This window comes from Manduca sexta, chromosome 12 (genome assembly GCF_014839805.1).
Source record: "Manduca sexta isolate Smith_Timp_Sample1 chromosome 12, JHU_Msex_v1.0, whole genome shotgun sequence".
NCBI classification, from domain to species: domain Eukaryota; kingdom Metazoa; phylum Arthropoda; class Insecta; order Lepidoptera; family Sphingidae; genus Manduca; species Manduca sexta.
In genome coordinates this window covers 4,334,700-4,357,060 of record NC_051126.1, presented here as the reverse complement: position 1 = coordinate 4,357,060, position 22,361 = coordinate 4,334,700, and the positions used below count along the sequence as shown (strand labels likewise).

At 33.5% G+C, this 22,361-nt stretch overlaps 5 protein-coding genes across 6 annotated transcripts in view; 3 read left to right on the top strand and 2 right to left on the bottom strand.

Moving 5' to 3' along the window:
* LOC115454314 overlaps positions 1 to 2,025 on the top strand; it is a 48,883-nt gene extending 46,858 nt beyond the window's left edge. Inside the window, exon 7 of the mRNA XM_037437851.1 lies at positions 4 to 2,025. Within this exon, the coding sequence (XP_037293748.1) occupies positions 4 to 275 (272 nt within the window). The 3' untranslated portion in view covers positions 276 to 2,025. The remainder of the gene's footprint in view (positions 1 to 3) is intronic.
* A 90-nt stretch (positions 2,026 to 2,115) lies between these two features.
* On the bottom strand, positions 2,116 to 14,380 carry LOC115451497 (small subunit processome component 20 homolog). The gene is made up of 14 exons (XM_037437736.1): positions 14,218 to 14,380; positions 13,367 to 13,653; positions 12,871 to 13,204; positions 11,484 to 12,713; positions 7,927 to 11,402; positions 7,571 to 7,735; positions 6,049 to 7,096; positions 5,388 to 5,614; positions 4,938 to 5,103; positions 4,471 to 4,653; positions 3,598 to 4,146; positions 3,208 to 3,396; positions 2,726 to 2,986; positions 2,116 to 2,447 (listed from the first exon to the last, which is right to left on the bottom strand). Exons 1-14 carry the CDS (start codon positions 14,260 to 14,262, stop codon positions 2,265 to 2,267), a joined length of 8,343 nt encoding a protein of 2,780 aa, XP_037293633.1. The 5' UTR covers positions 14,263 to 14,380; the 3' UTR covers positions 2,116 to 2,264.
* A 105-nt stretch (positions 14,381 to 14,485) lies between these two features.
* Positions 14,486 to 16,863, top strand: LOC115451494 (hydroxyacylglutathione hydrolase, mitochondrial). Of its 2 annotated transcripts, none has more exons than XM_030179836.2 (5): positions 14,486 to 14,841; positions 15,216 to 15,444; positions 15,757 to 15,983; positions 16,156 to 16,388; positions 16,588 to 16,863. In XM_030179836.2, exons 1-5 carry the CDS (start codon positions 14,772 to 14,774, stop codon positions 16,729 to 16,731), a joined length of 903 nt encoding a protein of 300 aa, XP_030035696.1. In that variant the 5' UTR covers positions 14,486 to 14,771; the 3' UTR covers positions 16,732 to 16,863. The 2 variants fall into 2 exon arrangements, with proteins under 2 accessions (XP_030035696.1, XP_030035697.1); XM_030179837.2 differs by having other exon boundaries at positions 14,507 to 14,637.
* A 124-nt stretch (positions 16,864 to 16,987) lies between these two features.
* LOC115451496 (HMG1/2-like protein) lies at positions 16,988 to 18,294 on the bottom strand. Its single transcript, XM_037437737.1, has 4 exons — positions 18,048 to 18,294; positions 17,742 to 17,976; positions 17,327 to 17,506; positions 16,988 to 17,159 (listed from the first exon to the last, which is right to left on the bottom strand). The coding sequence occupies exons 1-4, from the start codon at positions 18,197 to 18,199 to the stop codon at positions 17,082 to 17,084; spliced, it is 645 nt and encodes a 214-aa protein (XP_037293634.1). The 5' UTR covers positions 18,200 to 18,294; the 3' UTR covers positions 16,988 to 17,081.
* Positions 18,295 to 18,598: 304 nt separating this feature from the next.
* Positions 18,599 to 21,796, top strand: LOC115454895 (heparan sulfate glucosamine 3-O-sulfotransferase 3B1). Its single transcript, XM_037437807.1, has 6 exons — positions 18,599 to 18,943; positions 19,318 to 19,523; positions 19,740 to 19,820; positions 19,909 to 20,082; positions 20,387 to 20,609; positions 20,767 to 21,796. Exons 1-6 carry the CDS (start codon positions 18,833 to 18,835, stop codon positions 21,001 to 21,003), a joined length of 1,032 nt encoding a protein of 343 aa, XP_037293704.1. The 5' UTR covers positions 18,599 to 18,832; the 3' UTR covers positions 21,004 to 21,796.
* Positions 21,797 to 22,361: the final 565 nt, after the last annotated feature.

Genomic DNA, 22,361 nt, shown 5'->3' with positions numbered 1-22,361 from the left:
CAGGTCTCTTCGCGATGTTCACGCTAATGATAATACATTTTAAACGTGTGCAACGAGTTTCCACCCGAGGTAGTTCCGCCGGTGATGACACAGGAGACGGCGTGGTGGGCCCGCGACCACCAGCTCTACCACTTCTCTCGGCACGCGAGTTCTCCACCTCATGGTCTTTGGAGCTAGGGTGGGGCGGCGTGGTACTCGCTACCACCACATCCCTACTTTGGATAATGCTATCGAAAATTATGAGATATAATCCCATATCTGCTATGCTGTTGTAATTCCCTAACTACGGCTTGGTTTCCAGAATCTTCTAGGGTTGTAGTTGGAAGAATTCATTTGTATACAGTTTTGATGATTTATATAATCGATGGAAAATATCTGTCGTGTTAAATACGCACTTGTAAGAGATGTACAGTCAGTCACACAATAATCTGAACAAATTCAAGACTAAAAAGCTTCTACATATTAACTTCAATTTAAATATTTTTCTGTATCTAAAATAAAGTAAAACCCTTGAAGTTTATATAAGCCACGAAAAAAACGATTGCTTATAAGGACACAAAAGTATAACGTCGATTTAAAATTTTTAATTTATTCAGTCACTTTTGTAACTGACTGTACATACCCAAAGCATATACCCAATTCTTTGTAATGGTTAAAAATTAACATTTCTAAATATACGTTAAAGATCTCTGGAAACCATACAGCAAATATACAACGTAGTTGTCAATTAATTTTCAACTTTCCATTTAAAACTATACCGTGACTAAATGTCCCAAACTCAAGTCAATAGCACTAAGTCTTTTAAAGTTCACTTTCCTTAAAGGCCTAATTAGTAATTTGCTGTGCACATTTCCATCCATCCCTTGAGGCAGACTAAACTTAAAGTAATATTCCCAAAAAAAAAAAAAACAATATTAAAAAGTCCAAATTATTTTTTCCATTATGCTTTGAACTTATAGCTTTATATAAACCGCAGAGCTTGCTGCCGTCCATTGCTATTATACTCCTTTCTATAAATTATACCTACATTGTGTACCTGTTTCTAACCAATTCCTTAATTATACAATTTTTATGATCGTTTAAAAGCTTTTCTTACTATATTTGCTTAAATTTCGGAATCTAGGGTATCGGAAAAGATCTGCCACCAGTCAAGAACAAAATCGCATCGAATTGCGAGTCTTTGATGTTCATAGATTAAAAATACATTTGTCATTTTTGAAAATTGTCGTCACTTTTTCGAAATGAAATCGATTAAGATTTAAGAATGACCTGAGACCCTATTTGAGGCTTCACTGAACTCTTGAAAGCTTTGTTAAATTTCTCACTAATGTAGAGTACACAAATAAGTAATTTCTAAAAATTCTGAGTGTTACAGTCGATACTTAAAAATATATGTAAAAATAACAAAAAAATCGGAAGTTGATGGTGCTGCGAAAAATAGATTAGTCAAGTCATAGTTGAATTTAGATGAAATAGTTGAATTATGATAATCAGCGCTATAACCTATCCAATATTTCAATTCTTCAAACACATGCTTACTAAAAATGTACTTTAATGCAAAGTACAAATATCTTCACGCTGTTTATCTAACGTAAATTGTGGTAGAATGTAATTATAAAAATGCTCTAATTTAAATTTGACGTTCTCTGAAATGTGCGTCCGGCATGTCTCTAATGCTAAATATTTCGTAACGTTATTAATAACATATTGTTAATGTTATAATTAACGCACACAACCCTTAATGTTTTCACGAGAGATTTGATAAATCAAAATTATTCTTAATTGCGAGTGTTTGTATTGAAAAAAGATTGTGTGGAATTTATTAAAAACAATTGAATAAGTTACGATTACAAATTGTGCACATATTGTAATTTGTTAAATATATTTTCGGTATACGCTGTAAATATTTTTAAATGTAACGCTTTACTTTTGTAAAAGGTATATTCATGTGATAGTGAAATTAATTCAAATAAATGTTGGATGTTTTATTGTTTATTCTTTTATACTTTGAACGCATAAAGCAATATTATTTTGTATATAAGATGTTGTTTTATTTATTATTGTTAGGAAATAAAACTAAACATAAAATATGGTATGTTTTATTAAACGTAAATCCTATCTAATATTTACATACTTATATTCATAAAATGTAATCAGTGCTGAAAAGCTTATAAAAGAAAACTTTTTTTAAGATATTTATTCTTATAAAATTTTTCATCGTTTATACCATTTTTAAGATTCAAAAGGATATTTATCAGCCATATTCATTCGTCATTTAACAAGACATCTTCAAGATCAACATCTTCGGCCTTGCGTTTCTTGGCACGTGGTCTCCTGCCCTGTAACATTTCTAACTTCATTTTCTTTGACTGTTTCTTCTTTTCTTTCATCTGTAGTTTTCTCTTAGCTGCCTTTTCTGGATTGTTCACTTTTTCTTGCAGCAGTATCTAGAAACAAAGTTTACTTATTTACGATAATGTTTTCATAATAATAATATTTAGGTACACTGCGTTATCAATTATTTTGAGAACAGAAAATATTCCCATTGCTAAAATTGATACGAAACGGGTATTTTAAAATTATAATTAGAGCTTATCGTTGGAGCGACAACAAAAAAAAAACTTTAAACAAAATCAAATCGATAAATCAAAATAGAATCGATAAATTCATCATTAACCGATGTTTTATTACGGATAAAAATGCTGTAATAATTATATCGGCTTACCTTTTTCCTCTCTGCTCTCTTAATATTCAGCCGTGTTTGCACCTCAGCCACAAGTTTACTGTACTCAATGTCTCCTATTTTCCTTCGCAATCGTCTTCCAAGGCCTCTTGCAAGTTGTTTGGGGACCGACGGTGGCGCTGTCGCGTCGCCGGTGGACATTTCCCGAACTATCGGCGGTAGTATCACATCTATTATATTGTTTATGTCTTGAACTTCGAAGGAATTGACCACGTGCTTGAACATTGTGAATATCGCTATTCTCTGGAATAGATTGATTTTATATAGCTTGAGAAGAAGTTTATGTATGTTCGTGTGATCAATTAATATGATTTAATATTGACTATTTTATGACGAAATCTAAAATATAACTAGAAAATTGAAAGATAAAGTAAATTATTATAAAAAATATTTACCATGTGACCAAATTAAATCATTCATTTTAACTTTAGACTAACCTATCAGAATGTATACACCATACTTACTATATTCATAGACGTAGGTGCTCTGGCTACTTCGACGTTAATAGCTCTTCTCAATTTAAACAGAATCCATCTAATATTTAGTTTACCGCCGCCTTCCGCGTCTTCATTCTCTTTGTCTATTTTTTTTCCTAGCTTGAAGTATGGCATAGCGTGAACTAACTTTAATATCAGTAAGAGTACTGCCGTGACCTATAAACATAAAACAAAATTGCAAAAAGGTCTGCATGACCAAATTAAAATTATGTGTGCTACATAATATTCCACATAAATATGCTAGAACTACAGAAAGGCTTTATATTAATTTTAAACGCATTTGAGACGAAACGTCGATATAACCACGTATCTGATGTTAGACTAGTGTAGGCCCAGGATTAGTAAACCTCAACTCACTTGTTCAGCCATATCTTTTGACACCGACGGAGTGTATTGCGCACATAAGTCCAATATCAAACTCCTTAACGTTGCCTCTGTTTCGTTGTAAATAAAACCTCTCTCATTGTCATCGGTATTTCTTACTACTTCCTCCAATTCTGCGGCATCCACTACATTGATTATATGAGTTAAAATCCTTGCAGCTTTAAGCCGCACCCACGAGTGTGGATAAGCGAGTAACGCTTGACATTGCTGGCCTATTTCATCAAATTCAGTAATGAATTTCTTATTCTTCATACTGGACTCGCAATGAATAGTGATTTTATCGATAAGGTTGAGTATTTGTATCAAGCTGTGATCTTTTTCACTCTGTTTTTCTTCGTCGGTTTTTTCTTCGGATTCTTGTAGTTTTAATTTAACGAATCTACCTTCAGTTATATCGTTACTTAGCAGCATTATTCGGCTACTGGTAAGCGATAGTACTGTACTGAGACGGTTCTTGAAGTTTTCACCTTCGACGTTCACAAAGCGTGTGGTTAATTGTGCGGCTAATTCAAAATGCACTGGCTGTGGGAAAAATAAATTGCTAGTTATGATACATACTTTGTAATAAGTTGGTATACAAAATACCAACTTATTACCAAATATGGTAATACAAAAATGCTGGCATGACAATGGTATTCTTAATTGGTTACAGAGTATCTAAAGGTTTTTAAATGAAATATTTGAAACTATATAAATCATCGTAGAAGCAAATCATGTGTGAGGATGGTAACATTTATGTGCAGTTAAAGGACTTAATATTTATCATTAGTCGACAATATTATATTTATACTACACTATATTTAACAACAAATAGTATTATAGACACTTTACAATATATCTTCATACCTGATTATCCTGAAAGAACGTGAGCACCAGTTCAAACAGTTTAGTCCTCTCCGGTGCTGGGAATCGTTTGAGCATCGCCTCGATGCAGTCTGCAGCCGACGAGCGACACTCCGGCGCAGGGTCGTTGACCATGCACGCGCCCAGCGTCAGCAGGAGATGATCACCGAACTTAACGAGTTGTACCTGATAGCGACAAATATATTATTATTTTGTTTATGTACCTTATATACATAATATGTATATCGGCGAACTTAATGTCGAAGGCATTCTCTCCCAGTCAATCAAAAGGTGGTGCAGAGATAAATAAGGTAGGTATATATATCCAAGCTTGAGAGGCAAATCACATCTAACCGACAATTAGGATACTTTTTATTAAAAATATCTGTAACTATTGCCTGTATAAATATAAATATACATACATATTATGTAATAGTTTTTTTATTACATTATTATTAAAAAATACTCACCGACGGCAACTTATTTATGATCATCTCTAAGAACTTGAGCGACGACTCTCTGCCGTGTTGCAGTTCGAAGTTCAGCTGCGACATAAAGAACTCTATGTATTTCGGCAGCCGCTTGCCTTGCGAGTAATTTGTTATGTAATTTATAAATATCACACGCGCTTCTTCCCTGAAACAGACAAAATAACTGTCATTAACAATCATCTTGCGTGGCTCCTTGCATTGTAAATGATAAAAAGCACACAAGTAGGTATACAATAGTCTTAATATAAGTTTTTTTATTTAATTATCTATAATAATTTCTTAGGTTTACGGGAATGTTAGACATCGAAATTAATTTTCGGTTTCGTAGACTGCACCCTTCATGGTTACGTGGTGTGGCTCGTCCAAAAAGTTAACGTTACAATAAAACAACAAACTTACAACGTAAAAAAAAGTATAATTATCGATTACCTGGACTTCGCTGAAACACTCAAAATACAAATCCTGGCCACTTTCTCCATGACCTCGTGCAGTTCTGGAGACACGAGTTTCGCTTCCAATATCGCCTTTAGTAGCGGGAAGGAGTTTACTTGTCGTTCGTCGCTTTGGCAATCTTCCTCCGCGTATAGAAGAAGGACTTTTAATTGATCCGCTTCTATTTTGTGGTATTTCACGTTGCGTATTAATACTGTTACTGCCTAGAAATTAATAATAATAAATATAAATGATTCAATGTTTTAATAAAATTATTATAGTTCGTATATCATCCGAAAGTTAGAGAAAATGTTTGGATGTCTGTAGGTTTTTTAGAAGTAAACTCAGAAACAACTGAACGGATTTGGGTGAAATCTGGCACAAGTAGGCCATGTTCTGTAGCACATAGGCTTTATATCCCGATAATTTACCACCATGGAAAAATAATAGAATTTTTAAATTTTATTTTTTAAATAAATGGCGCTGGTATCTTCCTTTGTTTCAGGAACTCTCATAGTGAGAAAGGTCTTACACGCGAACAACATCTACATAGTTAATAATAAGTTAATTACATAATATAGGAACAAAAATAAAGAGTTTATATGTTGACAGCAAACTTAACGCTACAAAATATTACACGACATGTGATATCACCCACCTTAAAAGCAGTCTTCACCAAATTATAATTATCGTTCTGCTTGCTAATTTCAAACGTAGCGTACTTGTGTAGAATTGTAAATATGGTTTTCACTACATCCTGTATCATTTCCTCTAGAGTCGGTGTGCTAATTCGAATGGTCCATAAAGTCGATATACATTTCAAAGAGACTGTGGTCACTTTAACGTGGTCGCTTTTTAGCGCATCCACGAGTAAGGGTATAAGAGGATCTACAAACGCTTTACAATCCATTCGAGGCACTTTCTCCCTTTTGAGTATTATGTACAGGATGTTCAAACTAAACTCAACCAACACATGGGCATTGGCTTTTCCAGATACTTTTACGTGTTTTGCTTGAGTCTCTTTGTTCCTTTTTGGTGTTTCAGGGATTATGAAACAATCTGGTTTAGCCCTCAGCATTTTTTCTTTCTGTGCTTCAGTTATTTCTCTTTTCGGTGCTCCCAATACGAATTCTGGGATACTTTCTGAAGCTACGCCGTGTAGAAACACGAACAGAGATTCAATGTCAATGAACTTATTAGTAACCAAACCACTAGAGATGTGCATCAATGCCTCTTGAACTTTTAAAACTATTTTCTTCGAATGGTGTTTCTGCAATAAATCTTTAAACGGCAGTAGGAGGTTTATCAAACAACTCTCTGTAATATTCTGAGACACTATCATCAGTGTGACGTAGCTCTTTTTACTCGGTTTCGCTTCTGGCGTCTTGTAATGCAGCTTATCTACTTCCTTTTCTTCAGACAAAGCCCCGAAAAGATCATTAATGCAAACGTCTAATATGTAATGTAAGTTTTGATTCAGTTCCCCTGGTTTAAAATCTGCTTTTAAAGCATCAAGAACTGTGTGTATTGTGGAAACAAGCACATGGACTTGGAAGCCTCTAGTGAGTAGCAAAGTTACATGTTCTAGAAATACTCCCAAGTACGCTGTACCAACTGTCAGCATAATCTTTTTGACGATGTCACGAGCTGCGATACGGACTTGCTTCAGCGGTGATTTTAGGAATGAGCATAACTTGATCATGATCCTGTGTAAATAAATTAAAGAAAAATATAATATTATGTAGAGCACATTTTAGAGGTTAAACTTTTTATGACCTTTGCAAGAATTATATAAGTGCTTTTAACACTATTCATATATTATTACATTACTAAATAAACTATATCTATACTAATATTATAAAAATGAAAAGTTTGTAACTTTGTTTGTTTGTAGGGGCTAATCTCTGGAACTACTGAACCAATCTAGAAAATTCTTTCACTAATAGAAAGCTACATTACTCTTCACTGTTATAGACTATCCCGGAAAAATGTTGATTACACGGGCGGAGCTAGGGGTAAAAGCTATTATGCAATAACTGTATAGTAAGAACTATTAAGAGCCAATTTTAAATTCATAAAACAAATGTAACAATAGTTGATGTTGTTGATGAAAATCAAAATACCCTTAACAAACATTACATAAGGCGACGCTGTAAGAATTTGTTTATCTACAAACTTACCCAGGCAGTTGATGCCGCAACAGATCGCCGGGCAGTCGTTGCAGCAGTTTCACCAACGCTAGCGCTATCGGGACACGCAACATATCCTCTTCTTGTCTTTCAAACCCTGTGCGCCGTCGGTTCACTTTATGCGATTCTTCGTGTTCGGTCAGTTTGCCTATCGCCCTGAAATATTGAATAAATTCAGAAATTGCTAACAGTTTCTCAAAAAGATAGGTAAAGAAGATCCATTCATAAAGTTAATTTCATGCATTTAAAATAATTTCTGCACAGAAATTTGGAGTAAAAAGCAACCGATTACTAACGATATCATAAATTCTTATTTAAATTATATTCAGAAAAAAATATTGACTTACCTGTTCAATTGCGGAAGGAGTCCAGCTGATAAAGACTTGATAATTCTTTTAGCTACAGAAGGTGACACGCTCGTCACTCTTTCAAACGCAGGAATATTCGCCACTTCTTTAGAAGTCTCATCTTCCGCAGCCTCTTCGTCTGCTGCTTTTAACTCAGTTTCTATATCTTGTTCTGTTTCCCCATCATTTTCTTTCGTATCTACCTCTTCAGTATCTTTAACGGTCGCATCATTTTCTTCTACCTTTGGTTCATCTTCAACAATTTCTTCGTCTTTATTTATAGTGTTATCATCTTTTTTGTTCTGTTTAGATTTATTTGTTACCACGTTAACAAGCAATGATTTTGGCAGTTCAATATTTTTTACCTTCGAAAAATCAAAGTGGAAAGCGTCTATAATCCCAACTATTATACGTGTTAATTGCTTCTGATGTTCAGTAGAGTGACGCATTTTGTTCAAATATAACTTAAGTATGACTTCGTAGTGATACCACGGTAATAATCTACAGCACGTAGATACAACATCTATGGCAGCATCGATCAGAGTATTCTTATCTGTGTATTTGTCATCACAGAGATATGTGGAGGCAAGTGGGAATATAAAATTAGTTAAAGTTCTTGGTGATGGACATTTCGACATTTTCTTTGCAACCTTGCAGAACTTCAATAGCGCTCTAACACGGCGATGCATTTGCAAGTGACACATGTTTTCGAAGAAATCTACCTCCATATCTTGTTTATTAGTTAAATGAGCTAAATCTGATAGAACTACATCTGCATCAGGACACTCCCGTGCCAACTCTCCGAGTAATGCTATAGATTCATTTTTCAGTAAATCATTTTTAACATCCCGTATACCATTGGAAATAAGTGATAAAACTGTGTCACGAACTAAAAATTGGCCATCTGTTGCCGACCGATACTTCATCAGCAACTTTGGCAAGATTCTTTTCAAACACAGTCCTGCACTATCTCTCAACCCAATATCTTTTTCGGTACGGATGAAATAAAAACAATTGTTCACTATTAGTATTGTTAAATCAACGTCCATTTCACCATTGTCTACAAGCTGGTATATTTGCTTATATGCATCAAGTCGTCGATCAAAATCAGGCTGTTCAATCCATCTTTTATTATAAGCATTCATTTCAGTGACAACATTTGCCATTCTAATTAATACTTCCTTATTAGATGGCGCATTATCGGCAATAGATGTAAGCAATTTTATAAGGAGCTTCCTAATCTCGACAGGGTTGATTTTATTGAATAGAACTGCAATATTTTTTATATAAACTTGTGGGTTTGAGCTGTGTCCCAAGAGGTTTATGATTGTGTTGACAGCGTGTTCCATATTTTCCTCTGCCATATTCGTACACACTTTCTTAACTAAAATTGGTAGAAGTAAATTCAAAAGTTCGTCACAAATTTTAGGATTAGCAACCAATTCCGTAACTCTGGATAGAATCAATAAATCTCTTTTATTGACCGTGTTTGATTTAGCGGAGTTCGCCATTCTTCTCTTCATGACTTCCAGTATACTTGGAATGTGTGGTTCCAAGATCTTACTTCCAAAGTTTATGTTGTTGACATTGCATGCTTCAAGGTTATCGACTTCTAGAGTACAAAAAGAATCAATCGGTGTTAATTCTTTATCTTCTTCACTTTCCGTTAACATTAATAGTTTTTCAATCATGTCTAGAATCATGTTAACAACTCCAGGTGTAGTTTTTGGAGCCAGTAATAGCTTAAATATTGCTGGTAAAGGACTTATAGAATCCCTCTCTGATTTTGTAACCAGTAGGATATAGTATCTGGGATTTTGACACCATGTGTTCAATAATTTCAGAAGAGCTGTTGGGCTGTGGATGCCTTCAATGTGGAGTTTTGGGATCAACGGCCACAACAGCGTTTCAAAAACCACGTACAGTTCATCTTTATTCCAAGGGTATTTATCGAATTGCTCAAAAAGCTTCTTCGTTATACCGAGCGCAATTGTCCGCAGATTTTTCATCACTTTGATATACCCAACATGAACTTTATCTCCTTGGTTCAACACGGCAGCGAAAGTTGAGCAAATTGCGAAGAATATCGTAAATAACTCCGATAGTAACTGTTCTTTCATGTATCCTCCAAAATATTCACGTACTACTTCGAAGAGATTTAAAACACTATGTAATTTTCCTGGACTTGTAATCGATTTCAAATCTAAGTTAGATACAATATTGTCGTATATTTCTTTAGGTTTCATTGTCATGTACTGTTTGAAATGTGAAAAGGCCATTTCTATGAACATTTTGAGTTCATTTTCATTACATCCTGCTAAATACCTCATGACTAGAGATCGTCGCGTTTGACCCCCGCCCTTTTTATCTGCTCCCAATTTCGATGTCATTTTACCATACAAGATTCTTAAAATTATTGGCACCACATGCTCTCTATCTTCTGGTTGTATACTTTTAGCATCTTCTGTTATTTTGAATAATGCCAGTTCGTCTTTAAACTTTTTATCATCCACTAAATTGTACAAATTACTTTTATATGGCGTTACACTTTTGTTCTTATAATTCAAAACACAATCCAGTGCAAATTTTTGGAGGCCTGGATTTTTGTGCTTTAAAAACTCCATATAAAGTTCCCAAAATATTGGTTCTTTATGTAACGCTCTAGGGTTTTTAAATTGCGCTAATACTTGCATTACATTTATTAGTGTCTTAAATACTAATTTTCCGTTAATTGTATCTTTAGGTTCTTCATATTCGAGCATTTCTTCGGTATTTTCAGCATCTTCTTCAATATTTTCTTCATTTACGTCCATTTTTTTATCATGAAGCTCGACATCTATTTTTAAAGCATTCGCATTATCGTTCCTTCTATACTCTTCGTCGATGAAGTTCAAAAACAATATTACAACATCGCGATTCTTTGCTTCGCAGACTTGTATACAATTTGTCATCACTTTTAATAGCAAGTTTCGGTAATTATATAAGTCTGGTCTTTCTGCAATACTGTTATAATCAGAATATAAATCTTTTAGCGTCTCATAATCTGTATCAACTTCGTTATCAAATTGAAAACGCTTTAGATTTCTCTTTGCATTCAAAAAGGCAGTTTGCAGAGCTGTATGGAAAGTAGGCCAGAATTCATCAACTGTAAGAGTATTACCAAAACCAGCTACAAATTCAGATACTGGCTCCCACAATAGTTTGAAATTAACATACAAAACCCCAAGCATATAATTTAAAGGAAAAAGATGAAATTCCGTGTCCTTTGCAAGTGTATACTGTGTTGTGTTGAATGTCATCTTTTGTAACATATTTATCTGAGCTCTGTATTCTTGGATAGACGGCGACATTGATTCAACAGCGTAACATCTACTAAAAATGGAGAATCTTTCTTCTTCCCCGCCCACAATTACGATTTTGTTGAATTCGCTTAAATTTTCAAATAGTTTGTATATGTGCGTTGTTAGTAAACGTACCTAAAAATTGAAAAATATGGCATATTACTTATTTTACTTAATATAGAGAAAAATAGCATTTTCGAATAACTAGATACTTACGATATGAAAGGGCGACGATACGTTGTTCTTCAAATAAGAATCGACTAAAGATAAGAATGGGAAAGTTAATCCATTTTCTTGCTCATATGCTGTCAAATATAAATCAAGCAAATGTAATGCGCATAAATAGTTAGGATCCGCCGCACAGGGGAGAATTGTCGGCAAGAGTATGTCAATGTCACAAATCTGACTCAATTTCTTGCAGTTCGATATGTGAATTGCGCTTTCCATTGCATTTGCTAATATAAAGAAGACTTTTCTGGCGCATCGAGATAGCGCGTTCGTCTCACAATGATACTTGTTTTCCTCAGTTTGATTTTCAAGATTGTAGCTTTTCAATACTTTCAGCAGTTTCGACATCAGATTACTCAGTTCAGTAATGCAGTAATCAACATCTACCTTTTCTACATGAGGCAAACAGAATAACACATTTGCCAGTTTTACAGGATTCTCGACAATATTTTCAATGTCTTCATTAACAACTAATTGAAAATGTTCCATAAAATCAGGTAAATTTTTACCAAAATCGATAGGATATTTCACCCATTCAAACAATTTGATACCATTCATAGAAAGAGGTGACTTTCTCAAACATATTTTGCTTAGAGTACATATTGCTTCATTATCAAATCCTGATTGAATTACATACTTTACAAATGCAGGCAATATGTGCATATCAAACTGGGAGTAATCTATTACATTTTGCACAAAGTTTATCAAAATGTTTGGGAATGGTAAAGGCAATAGTACTTTGACAATAATTCCAGCATGCTCCTGAGAAAGGGACAAATTAGGAGATAAGAGTAAAACAGCACCAATCTGCGAACAAACTTCGAGAACACTCTCTGATGACTGTTCACATATTACTTTTACCAACAAAAGCACGAACTGTGGCGGATTTGCTAAGTATTTGCCTCTTTGATGTTCAATGACTTGACCTGCAAGTCTTAGAACATATTCCAAACCATTACTTTCACCATCATCATCCTTTAGGATTTCTTCAGTGTATTTCGTCACATTATTCCAGAATACACCAAACTCTTTATGTGAAATGGTCTGTAAACTGTCTTCTACTGTTTGTGTCAGTACTTTGAATAGCAGCTCTTGATGTTCCTTCTTTTGTTTAAAATTTTGAAGGAGTAGGGGCAGAAAAGTTTCTATGCAACTATGGAATTTGCCAGTCACTCCCCTAAGTATTTCGAACATTAGATGACCACATCCTGTTATAGCCTAAAAACAAAAATATATATTCGAGTTGTAAAAATACTTTGAAATAATCCATCGTAATGCTTGCGATGATAACTATTTTTTATTGTGAAATAGTAAAAAAAATAATTTACCCAGAAAGAGCTTATACTACTGGAAAAATAAACAAAAACACACTCACATCTTCATTGTCTTGTAAGTAATTGAGCACCAGTGAGATAAATTTATTCTTATCTCTTACATCACGGGCAACAAATGCAAAGCTCTCTGCAGCAAAGTTGTTTATGTATTGTGGATGACTTTCACTCAATAAAGGTATAATCCTTTTTAAAACAACAGCTAAATCTTTCTTTAAATGTGGTTTCAGGATTTTGAACAAGAATGCAAGGCAAAGTAATGTCCATTCTAATCTTTCGGCATCTTTTGTGTTTAACAATGATATGAGTATATCAAGAAATTTAGGAAAATAGGGATAAAAGTCTTCACGCAAATCTTTTGCTACTGCTACCAAAATTCTGAAAAAAACTTAATTCATAGTTAATACTACCATTAAAAATATAATTTCATTATTTATGTGTGTTTAAACAACCTTAATATTTACAGCAAATTGTTTACATATAATTACTGTGTATAATTAGTTTAGTTACATGTTTCATCATTATCATAATAACACTTACTCCAATAAAGGTTGTAAGCACAACTGATCCTCCAATTTCAAATATCTCTCCAATATTTCAAGAACTATATCTTTCTTATGCACCAGGTAAGGCACAGTCACAATACCAAATACTTCACGCCTAAACTTCTTGAAGTTTTCTGTCAAGTTGAGTGCGTACCATTTCCGTATAGTTAGGTGGAAGTGTGTTACATTCTCCTGTGGGTGTTCTGTGTTTGCATGCTCAATGTGGTAGAAAGCTGCATGGCGGATGTCTATGGAATTTATCCGTTCCGCAAAAGGTACAAACTGTAAAATAACAATATATTCTTACCTTGTAAATATATTTTTGTGCTTATATGTGAGAATTAGTTTGTATTTATTTTATTCAATGAAGCTGTATTAAAGGAATAATTTCATTGTTTACGATTTTGTTATTATAAAGGATAAAAAGTTTTTATGAGAAATCTTATTACATACGACTATTTATAACATGATGTGGAGCAAAAGATAAGTAACTCAATCTTTGATGATACTATATCTATTACGATCATTATAACACTCCAGGGTGTGGGGTAACGTGTCGATGTAATACATATTTTGTTTGGAGTTTATCTATTACCCAGATTAAAATATAAGAAAAATACGAATCTAACCTTAAATTATACGAAACTAAAATCTCTTTTACTCAGTGGATATGCAAAGGGACTCTATTTCATATTTCATAAGGGCCCATTTTGGGCAGTGTGAATTTTAGTGCCCCCGCTTATTTAAAAGTATTTATGGGCCAAGAGGAGCATCTGAAGATCGGGGACCCAGTACCACAGATACGGGTGATACAGCAGTACCTAAGCCCCTGCTGTTATTACTCACCCGAAAAGTGTTGGTAGACTTGTGTTTTACAGGTTTACTCTTCATTTTGCTATATTAAATCTTTAAATGATTAAAAAATAACTTTTTTCATCACATCAAAATAGTAAATAAACCCACATGCAAACTTACACATGACTTTTTTGACGTTTCTGTAATATACTTTTTTGACGTACGTAAACACTACTAAAATAAGGATGTTTAGAAAGAAGTCATAGGTAATGCTTGAAATATATATTTATTTCAGTAAGGACACGGAACATACAATTTCCAGAGATGAATGATAATAAAAATATTTATATTACCTACATACCTACTTTTTTTACGAATTATAGAGCATTGGAAAACCTTATTCCGAAACCCGGCTGTCAAAAAATCAGTTAAAATAATAATTTGTAGAGTTAAAAGAAGAAAATCGAATAGGTACTTTGTTGTTTTTTTTATATCTTCGTTATCAATAGCAATAAATAATGTGTTTGTACTGATAAAACGCACAGATAGAATTACTTAACACTTGTAACATTTTCTTTTTACTTAGAACTTATTTATTTTGTTCAATGCTCGCTAGAATCGTTAATTCATTGCCGTTTGGGCTGTCGCAACAAATTACCAAACTCTATTTTCAAGGTATGTTTTTGTTTTATCGAAGCTTGTACACTGTTGATAATTTTATGTTACCGTAAATAATTTTACACATGAATTCTTCCTATTTTTGGAACATAAACCCGAAGGTTTATGAATATTTTGCAATTTGAAAGGAAGTTGAAAATCGGTCACAAATTTAAAGTAACCTTTGGGTTGGCGTGTTATACTATTAAGGGCCTAGTAATAATTTTTCATCTGGGAAAAGTTCGCAATAGCATTTTGTTGAAGAACAACACGTTCTCGTTGCCGCTGTGGTGAACAACAGCTGGTACCTATCTTATAAGATGGTTGTGTTTACATATAGATAAATTATCATTTTTCAAAAAAAGGTAAAAATGTAATTTTATTTTTCAAAGCGCTTATTCGCAACCAACGGGGTGCTCATAGCAGTCAAGAACACTTTATATACAAAAACATGGATGTTAAAATATTGCCAGCACTTCAAGACAATTACATGTACTTGATTGTGGACAAAGCTACAAATGAAGCTGCCATTGTCGATCCCGTTGAGCCTAAAACTGTTCTTGAAGCAGTTCAAAAGCAAGGAGTTAAATTGACCACTGTACTAACTACACACCACCACTGGTAATTGACTTTATACTTATTCTAATGAGCATACCATGAGAAAAGTTTTTTAAATTAGAAAATAGCATAATTATATATAATAGTGGGTTTATTCTAAAATGCATGTTGTGTCTGAAAATCTGTTAATTATGAAGCATTCTGTATTTACAATAAATACACACCTTTTTGATTCCAGATATAAAAGGCAAATATGACTATCAAGTAGATTATAATATATGAAATGATTGTAGGTCTAGTATAGATTGACTCAAATGATGTATCTAGTTGGTAAATTTGTATAAGGTTAAGACTTAACTTCATTTAAATTTACAGGGACCATGCAGGTGGTAATGAAGACCTTGTCAAACAGCACCCAGGTCTGCAAGTATATGGAGGTGATGACAGGATCGGTGCCCTCACACAAAAAGTTCAGCACAACTACAAGTTTAACGTGGGAAACCTTAACATACAGTGTCTGTTTACACCATGTCACACATCTGGACATATCTGTTACTTTGTCACTGCTCCAGAAGAAGGCAGTGAACCTGCTGTATTTACAGGTTATTACTTGTCCAAAATTTAAAAAAATATATATTATTAATCAACTATAACAATGTAACGAATTTGTCAGTAAATTTGTGCAATTACAAAATGTAATAATGAATAGTTTTAAGAAATGTACTCAATTAGTAGCGTTAATTAATTAGTATATTTTTTATTCTACATTTTCAGGAGACACATTGTTCTTAGGTGGATGTGGCAGGTTCTTTGAAGGTACTGCTGATCAAATGTACAAAGCTCTCATCACCATTCTGAGCAAACTTCCGGATCATACCAATGTGTTTTGTGGCCATGAATACTCTTTACAGAACTTAAAATTTGCTTCCCATGTGGAACCACATAATGAAGAGGTCCATAAGAAGATTGCTTGGTCGAAACAGCAACGAGAAGATGGAAAGCCTACAGTATGTTAATTGCTGATATTGGGTATAATATCTTAGTTTCAAAGTAGTCATGGAGTCTCAAAATTAAAATTAGACCATATGAGTTTGAGATAACTGCTTTTTAATAGCCTCAAAAACAATTAATGACCACTTTTATGTGCAATTTGTTATGAACTTCATATTATAAAATGAAATAATGATATTTTTGAATTCATTACAGGTGCCTTCAACTATTGCTGAGGAAAAGTTATATAACCCATTTATGAGAGTAACTGAACCGTCTGTACAAAAACATGCTGGTAAACAAGACCCCATAGAGGCAATGAAAGCCATCCGCCTTGAGAAAGACCATTTTAAGGGTTAAAAATAGTCTATTGTCTATGCAATAGATTCATCAATCTTTCAGTTATATTGGTGTATTGTGTAATGTGGATTTGTATAATATTATTTTAGTTTCTTATATTGTTATGTTATTAAAATAATGTAATGTATAAAATTAATTTTTATTCATTCTAGTCCTGTTTGTATGAAAATTGGGGCACATTGGTAATACTCAGAACATCATTGGTTGGAAATATTTTCACAATATTTACAAAATATATATAAATTAAAAACATGTATCAATAAAAATACTTATAATTAGTTTGAACAGTATCCTAATTTTAAAGCTGACTATCACAAGAGAACTTAAGAGCTAGTGTTGTCTGATGACTGTCATTGCTCCTTTTTAATGTATGCTGACATCTGCTCTACATATTTCTCCTTTGATCTCTCAAACATAGCCACATATACCTGAAAATACAAATCAGTTGATATAAGTAGAGTTCAGTAAAAAAGCATTGTTCTTTGTCTACAGAAACATAACTTATGGTTGATGACAAACATAATTTTACTTCAGCTACAAATCATGCAATTATTTTATCTTGCTGGTTAATGTAATTATTGTTTACAACACATACCCTCTTCTCATCACTGCTTAGTGCCCTCCATCTTGAAGCTAACTGCCTTGTGACTTCCTGCTTAGATGGTTCGGCACCTGTGTCTGAATTTGACTCTGCTACTACCAATGGCCTTTGCTCTTGGCAGAATTGGAAAAATGCATTACATGGCTTCTTGGGTGCATTGGGGTCCTTTTCAGGCTGTAAAACATTGCTAAGTTAACATATTGGAATAAAGGAAAATAGAAGGAATTCTCTTGTGAGTGTAAGATGCTTCATATTTGACACAGATTTCATGTGTTGCAGTTTTGAACAAAAATTAAATGTTAAAATATAGCCCTAAAAACAATTGTAATCATTGTAAAACAACACTAAAACTTACATACCAAATAACTGATCTACAAGAGAAGTTAAAATATCCTTTGGAAGATTTTACCTTGTCAGCTTTACTCTTTCTCTTTGAGGCAGCTTTTTTTGTGGTAGCATTTTGTTTTTCCTGTTTAACTGGCTGTGTCTTAACACTAGGGCGGCTTGGCCTGGTATTCACATCAGACTTCGTTTCTATCTCCAGAGCGACTGTTCGGAAAGGATCACCATGTCTGTCCAATCGAGCTGCCAGTAACCTGATATCTTTACGATATCGTTTGGATATCCTCTTCACCTCGTGTATTCTGGAACAACACGAGTGCACATCACACACAAAACACATAAAATAGCACCAATATCGCGTCTCAACACAAACCTATTTATGATTCTTTCGTTATCCTGTTGCAATACTTCACATCGTTCCAATAACAACTGATATTTTCGCCTATAAATCTCCTCCTCAGATGGTAAACTAACCATATCATCAGAGTCGTCAGAAATATTAGAGTTGAGCTGTTGGACTGTCATTTTAATTTATTTCACGGCTTCAAAGTTCAACGCGATCAAATTTCTTTATATTTTCTTGCGGCTGTCAAAGTGTTTTGCTGCGTTGTTATGTTGGTATTTTTTACTCTACGCGTGTTCATAATCTATGGTTTCTCAACAAACTGAAACTATGAAATACCCTAAATAAAAAAATGATAAGAATTTAATGAATTTAATAAATAATTAGGGGAGCTATATTGGCAGAGGTTTATAATAACGAGACGAAACAATAATACTAACTGATCACTTGCTTGTTTAATCTTATAATAAGGCCCTCTACTGATTTATAAATAAAAAAACTTGAAAGTGTTTGACAACCCTAACTTGGGAAAATTTTCTTTCTACCAACATTTAAGTAATCTGTAAACTGTCACATAGTTTTCCCGGAAAATTTCATTCATCGATTATCGTTTTACGACTGTGAAATTGATAAACATTACATTTATATCAACAATAATTTAACATTCCAATGAAGAAAATGTTCAATTATTTTCTCCAAATAATTAGTTCGAAGGATTTCAAATGAATAACTAGTTTTCTCAAATTTAAATTGCGTAAGTGTGGTGAAACTCTGCGAGCACAATTAATAAATACTTCAAATGAATCAAAACAGAAATGAAATGGGTTCCAGTGCTCTCGAAGCGAACTATGTTTATATATTTCATATTATTATTTCTATTATATTCATTATATGCACTGAATACCTGTTTAGTTGACGAAACGAGGGTGAGTATAATTTGTTACATTTAGTGCGAACATTTTACCATGAATATATTTGGTATGGTTTTAAATAATGTTTAAAAAAATATTATATACATGTATTTATTTCTTGTATACATTTAGCCTGTATTATAGACTACAAGTAGCATACCTTTATAAACCAACCCAAATATTTGTTATTGGTAGAGTTAATTATTAAACCTCTTTAATTTTGTTATAATAACAGTTGAATATATAGAAAGACTTTTAAGTACTTACATTATAAAAAAATCTGATATTCTGAGTTTAGAACAATAAATTGTTCCTAATAATTATACTAGAGTGGAATTAATTTGGCAAGAGAAATTAAAATATGTTATTATGAATATTCTTTTTTCTAGTTTTCTCTAAAATATGTATATTTAAAAAATCACATATCAAAATACAAGAGTGCTACTTTTCGTTTGGCTTCCCTCCTTGGGTTTAACTTAGAAGAGGACAAGTATATGAGACTGAAACGTAACTCTGTGTCAGTTAAGAGATTACCGGACGCACTCATCATTGGCGTTAAAAAATGTGGAACTAGAGCACTGTTGGAATTTTTAAGGTAAGTTATTTGGTTATAGCGAAATAATAAAATTTACATTAAAAAAAGATAGATTTATTACAAAAAAAATAAGCTATTTTTTTTTAACAAAACATTTTCTCAGACTTTATAATTACACTAAATGTATAATTTATTCAAAAAGGGACCTTGTTATTAATAAATTTAAAATATGAAATAACAGTATTGTAAAGAAAAAGTATATTACATAATTTTCAGACTTCATCCTGATGTTAGAGCTGCAGGTTCAGAAGTGCATTTCTTTGATAAATTTTACCATAAAGGCTTTGAATGGTATAGGTAAGTTTTAAATTGTTTAACCATTTTTTTTATTTATTTATGTGGCATCTCAGAAATTTAAATTAATTTAACTTATTCCAAATTCTAGGGAGAGAATGCCACCTACATTGGAGGGTCAGATCACTATGGAAAAAACCCCATCATACTGGGTGACTCGATCTGCACCAAGAAGAGTTTATGCTATGAACCCTTCCGTGAAGTTGTTAGCTGTTGTCCGTGATCCTGTCACGCGTGCCATAAGTGACTATACGCAGTCTGCAAGGTGATATTTTAATAAATATTTATTACATAGTCAGATAACAACAAAATTGTGGTTTACGTAGGCGCGCATACGCCAGTGGCGTAACTATAGCGCGGCATGACAGGCGAAATGCGTCGAGCCCCGTGGCTTCAGGCAGATATTTTTCTTTTAAATGTATTAAATATTTTTGTTTTTTGTTTATAGGTACCATTCTTTTTTTTTTTTTTGAAACGGTATTCATTAGTATAAAGCAGTGTGTATATACGAAAACAAAATCCCATTCTTCCTAATCAGTCAATTGACCATGTGATTAATTTCGTTCTAGTAAAAGACCTTCTTTGCCGCGTTTCGAGGAGTTGGTACTGATTAACAGATCGGCGGGGTGGGACGGCAAGACTGCTGTGGACGCACTCTGGGCGCCGGTGAGGCTTGGGGTGTATGCGAGGCCATTGAGGAGATGGTTACGTCGGTTCCGTCGTCGAAGTCTGCTGCTGATCAATGGGGAACAACTTATCAGTGATCCCGCAGCCGAAATGGCTAAAGTTCAGGTGAATCTTTTGCTTTGATGATAAACAACCCATTAACAAAATAGGTTGCATTTTAAAAAACAAACGCGACAGGTATTCTTTTATTCCTTATTATACTGTACCCACAGTGTCTCACAAAACTACATCTGTGGTTCTCAAACACTTTTGTGGTTTTCAGGAGTTCCTTGGTCTTAAAAAGGTGATAACGGAAAAGCACTTCTACTTTAACTCGACAAAAGGTTTTCCATGCCTTCTGAAATCGGAAAGCAGATCTACTCCACACTGCCTGGGGAAAACAAAAGGCAGGAGTCACCCACATATAGACCCAAAAACTATAGAACAGTTGAGAGATTTCTATAGGCCCTACAATGAAAAGTTCTACCAACTGGCAGGGATTAACTTTGGTTGGCCTTGATATATGTCTGTATGGTAATGTATTTGTTACACACAAATTAATTTAAGCGAAACACTATTGTTATTAAATATTTATTTATTTTAAAATTATTTATTAATATGTTATTTATTGCATCCAAAATATAAGAGAAAATGTTGGACTTTAGTTGAATGTAAATCCTGAAAAATAGAGCCATAATTGCATAATAATTTTTAGCTTTAAATTGTCAGGATTAATTTTATTAAGAATCATCGGGTCGATTACAATATAAGTACAAAGTTACCAATGTTTTATAAGTTAAGACATGATTTTAATTAATGGATCTCTATTGCTTTATAATTATGCTACTACTTATATATATTTACCTACTTACTATATCTTCCACATAATCACTTAAATTAATATTTAAATTATAGTTTGCAAACACACTATAGTGTAGACGCTTTCCTGTTCCTAATTTAAATAAAAACGTTCCTACTTGTTCCATATATTATCATGCTTCATAATTTATACGATTGTGAAGTTTCGTTGAGTAAAGTATGGGGTTTATTCAATAAAAAGATTATGGTCATTTCGGTCTAAAAAGATGTCCCTGATATTCTGGTTTATACTTAAAAGTTTTATGATACGAGTGAAGTAAAATCTGAAGCATATTCAGAAATAATCTTTTCAAAATTTGTGTTTAATTTTTACATCAATATGAGAATCATTTAATTGGTCTAAAGATGTTGATATTATAATATAACCAATGGCGACGGGTTAAGTTTTCCGAAAGGGAATCCGACACAACATATAGGTACATTATATTTAACACAAATTAAGAAAGGGAATTAGCGGCGATAGCCTAGTTGGTTGTGGAACGGACTGCCGAGACGAATGTGCGCAGGTTCAAATCCCAAGGGCACACACCTCTGACTTTTCTAAAATCATGTGTGTATTCCTTGTGAATTTATCGTTCGCTTTAACGGTGAAGGAAAACATCGTGAGGAAACCTGCACATCTGAGAAGTTCTCTATAAGAATTTCGAACTACCAATCCGCACTAGGCCAGCGTGGTGGACTAAGGCTTAATCCCTCTCAGTAGTAGAGGAGGTCCGTGCTCAGCAGTGGGCAAGTATAAAATACAGGGCTGATATTATTATTATTATTTATTATTAAGAAAGGGAAGCCGGCCGCGATCGGATTATATAGACAATTCGTCACTGATGTATAATTCCTACTGTGAATTAGCTGCATTACAGATGTAAGGTACAATTTTTCATGTAATCAGTGAGACGATCTAATGTACCTACTTGTAACAATTGTACTTTTTATGGCAAAATTCAAATATTATATTAAACATTATGTTAAACATTCGCTAAAATTAGATCTGAGGCGTAA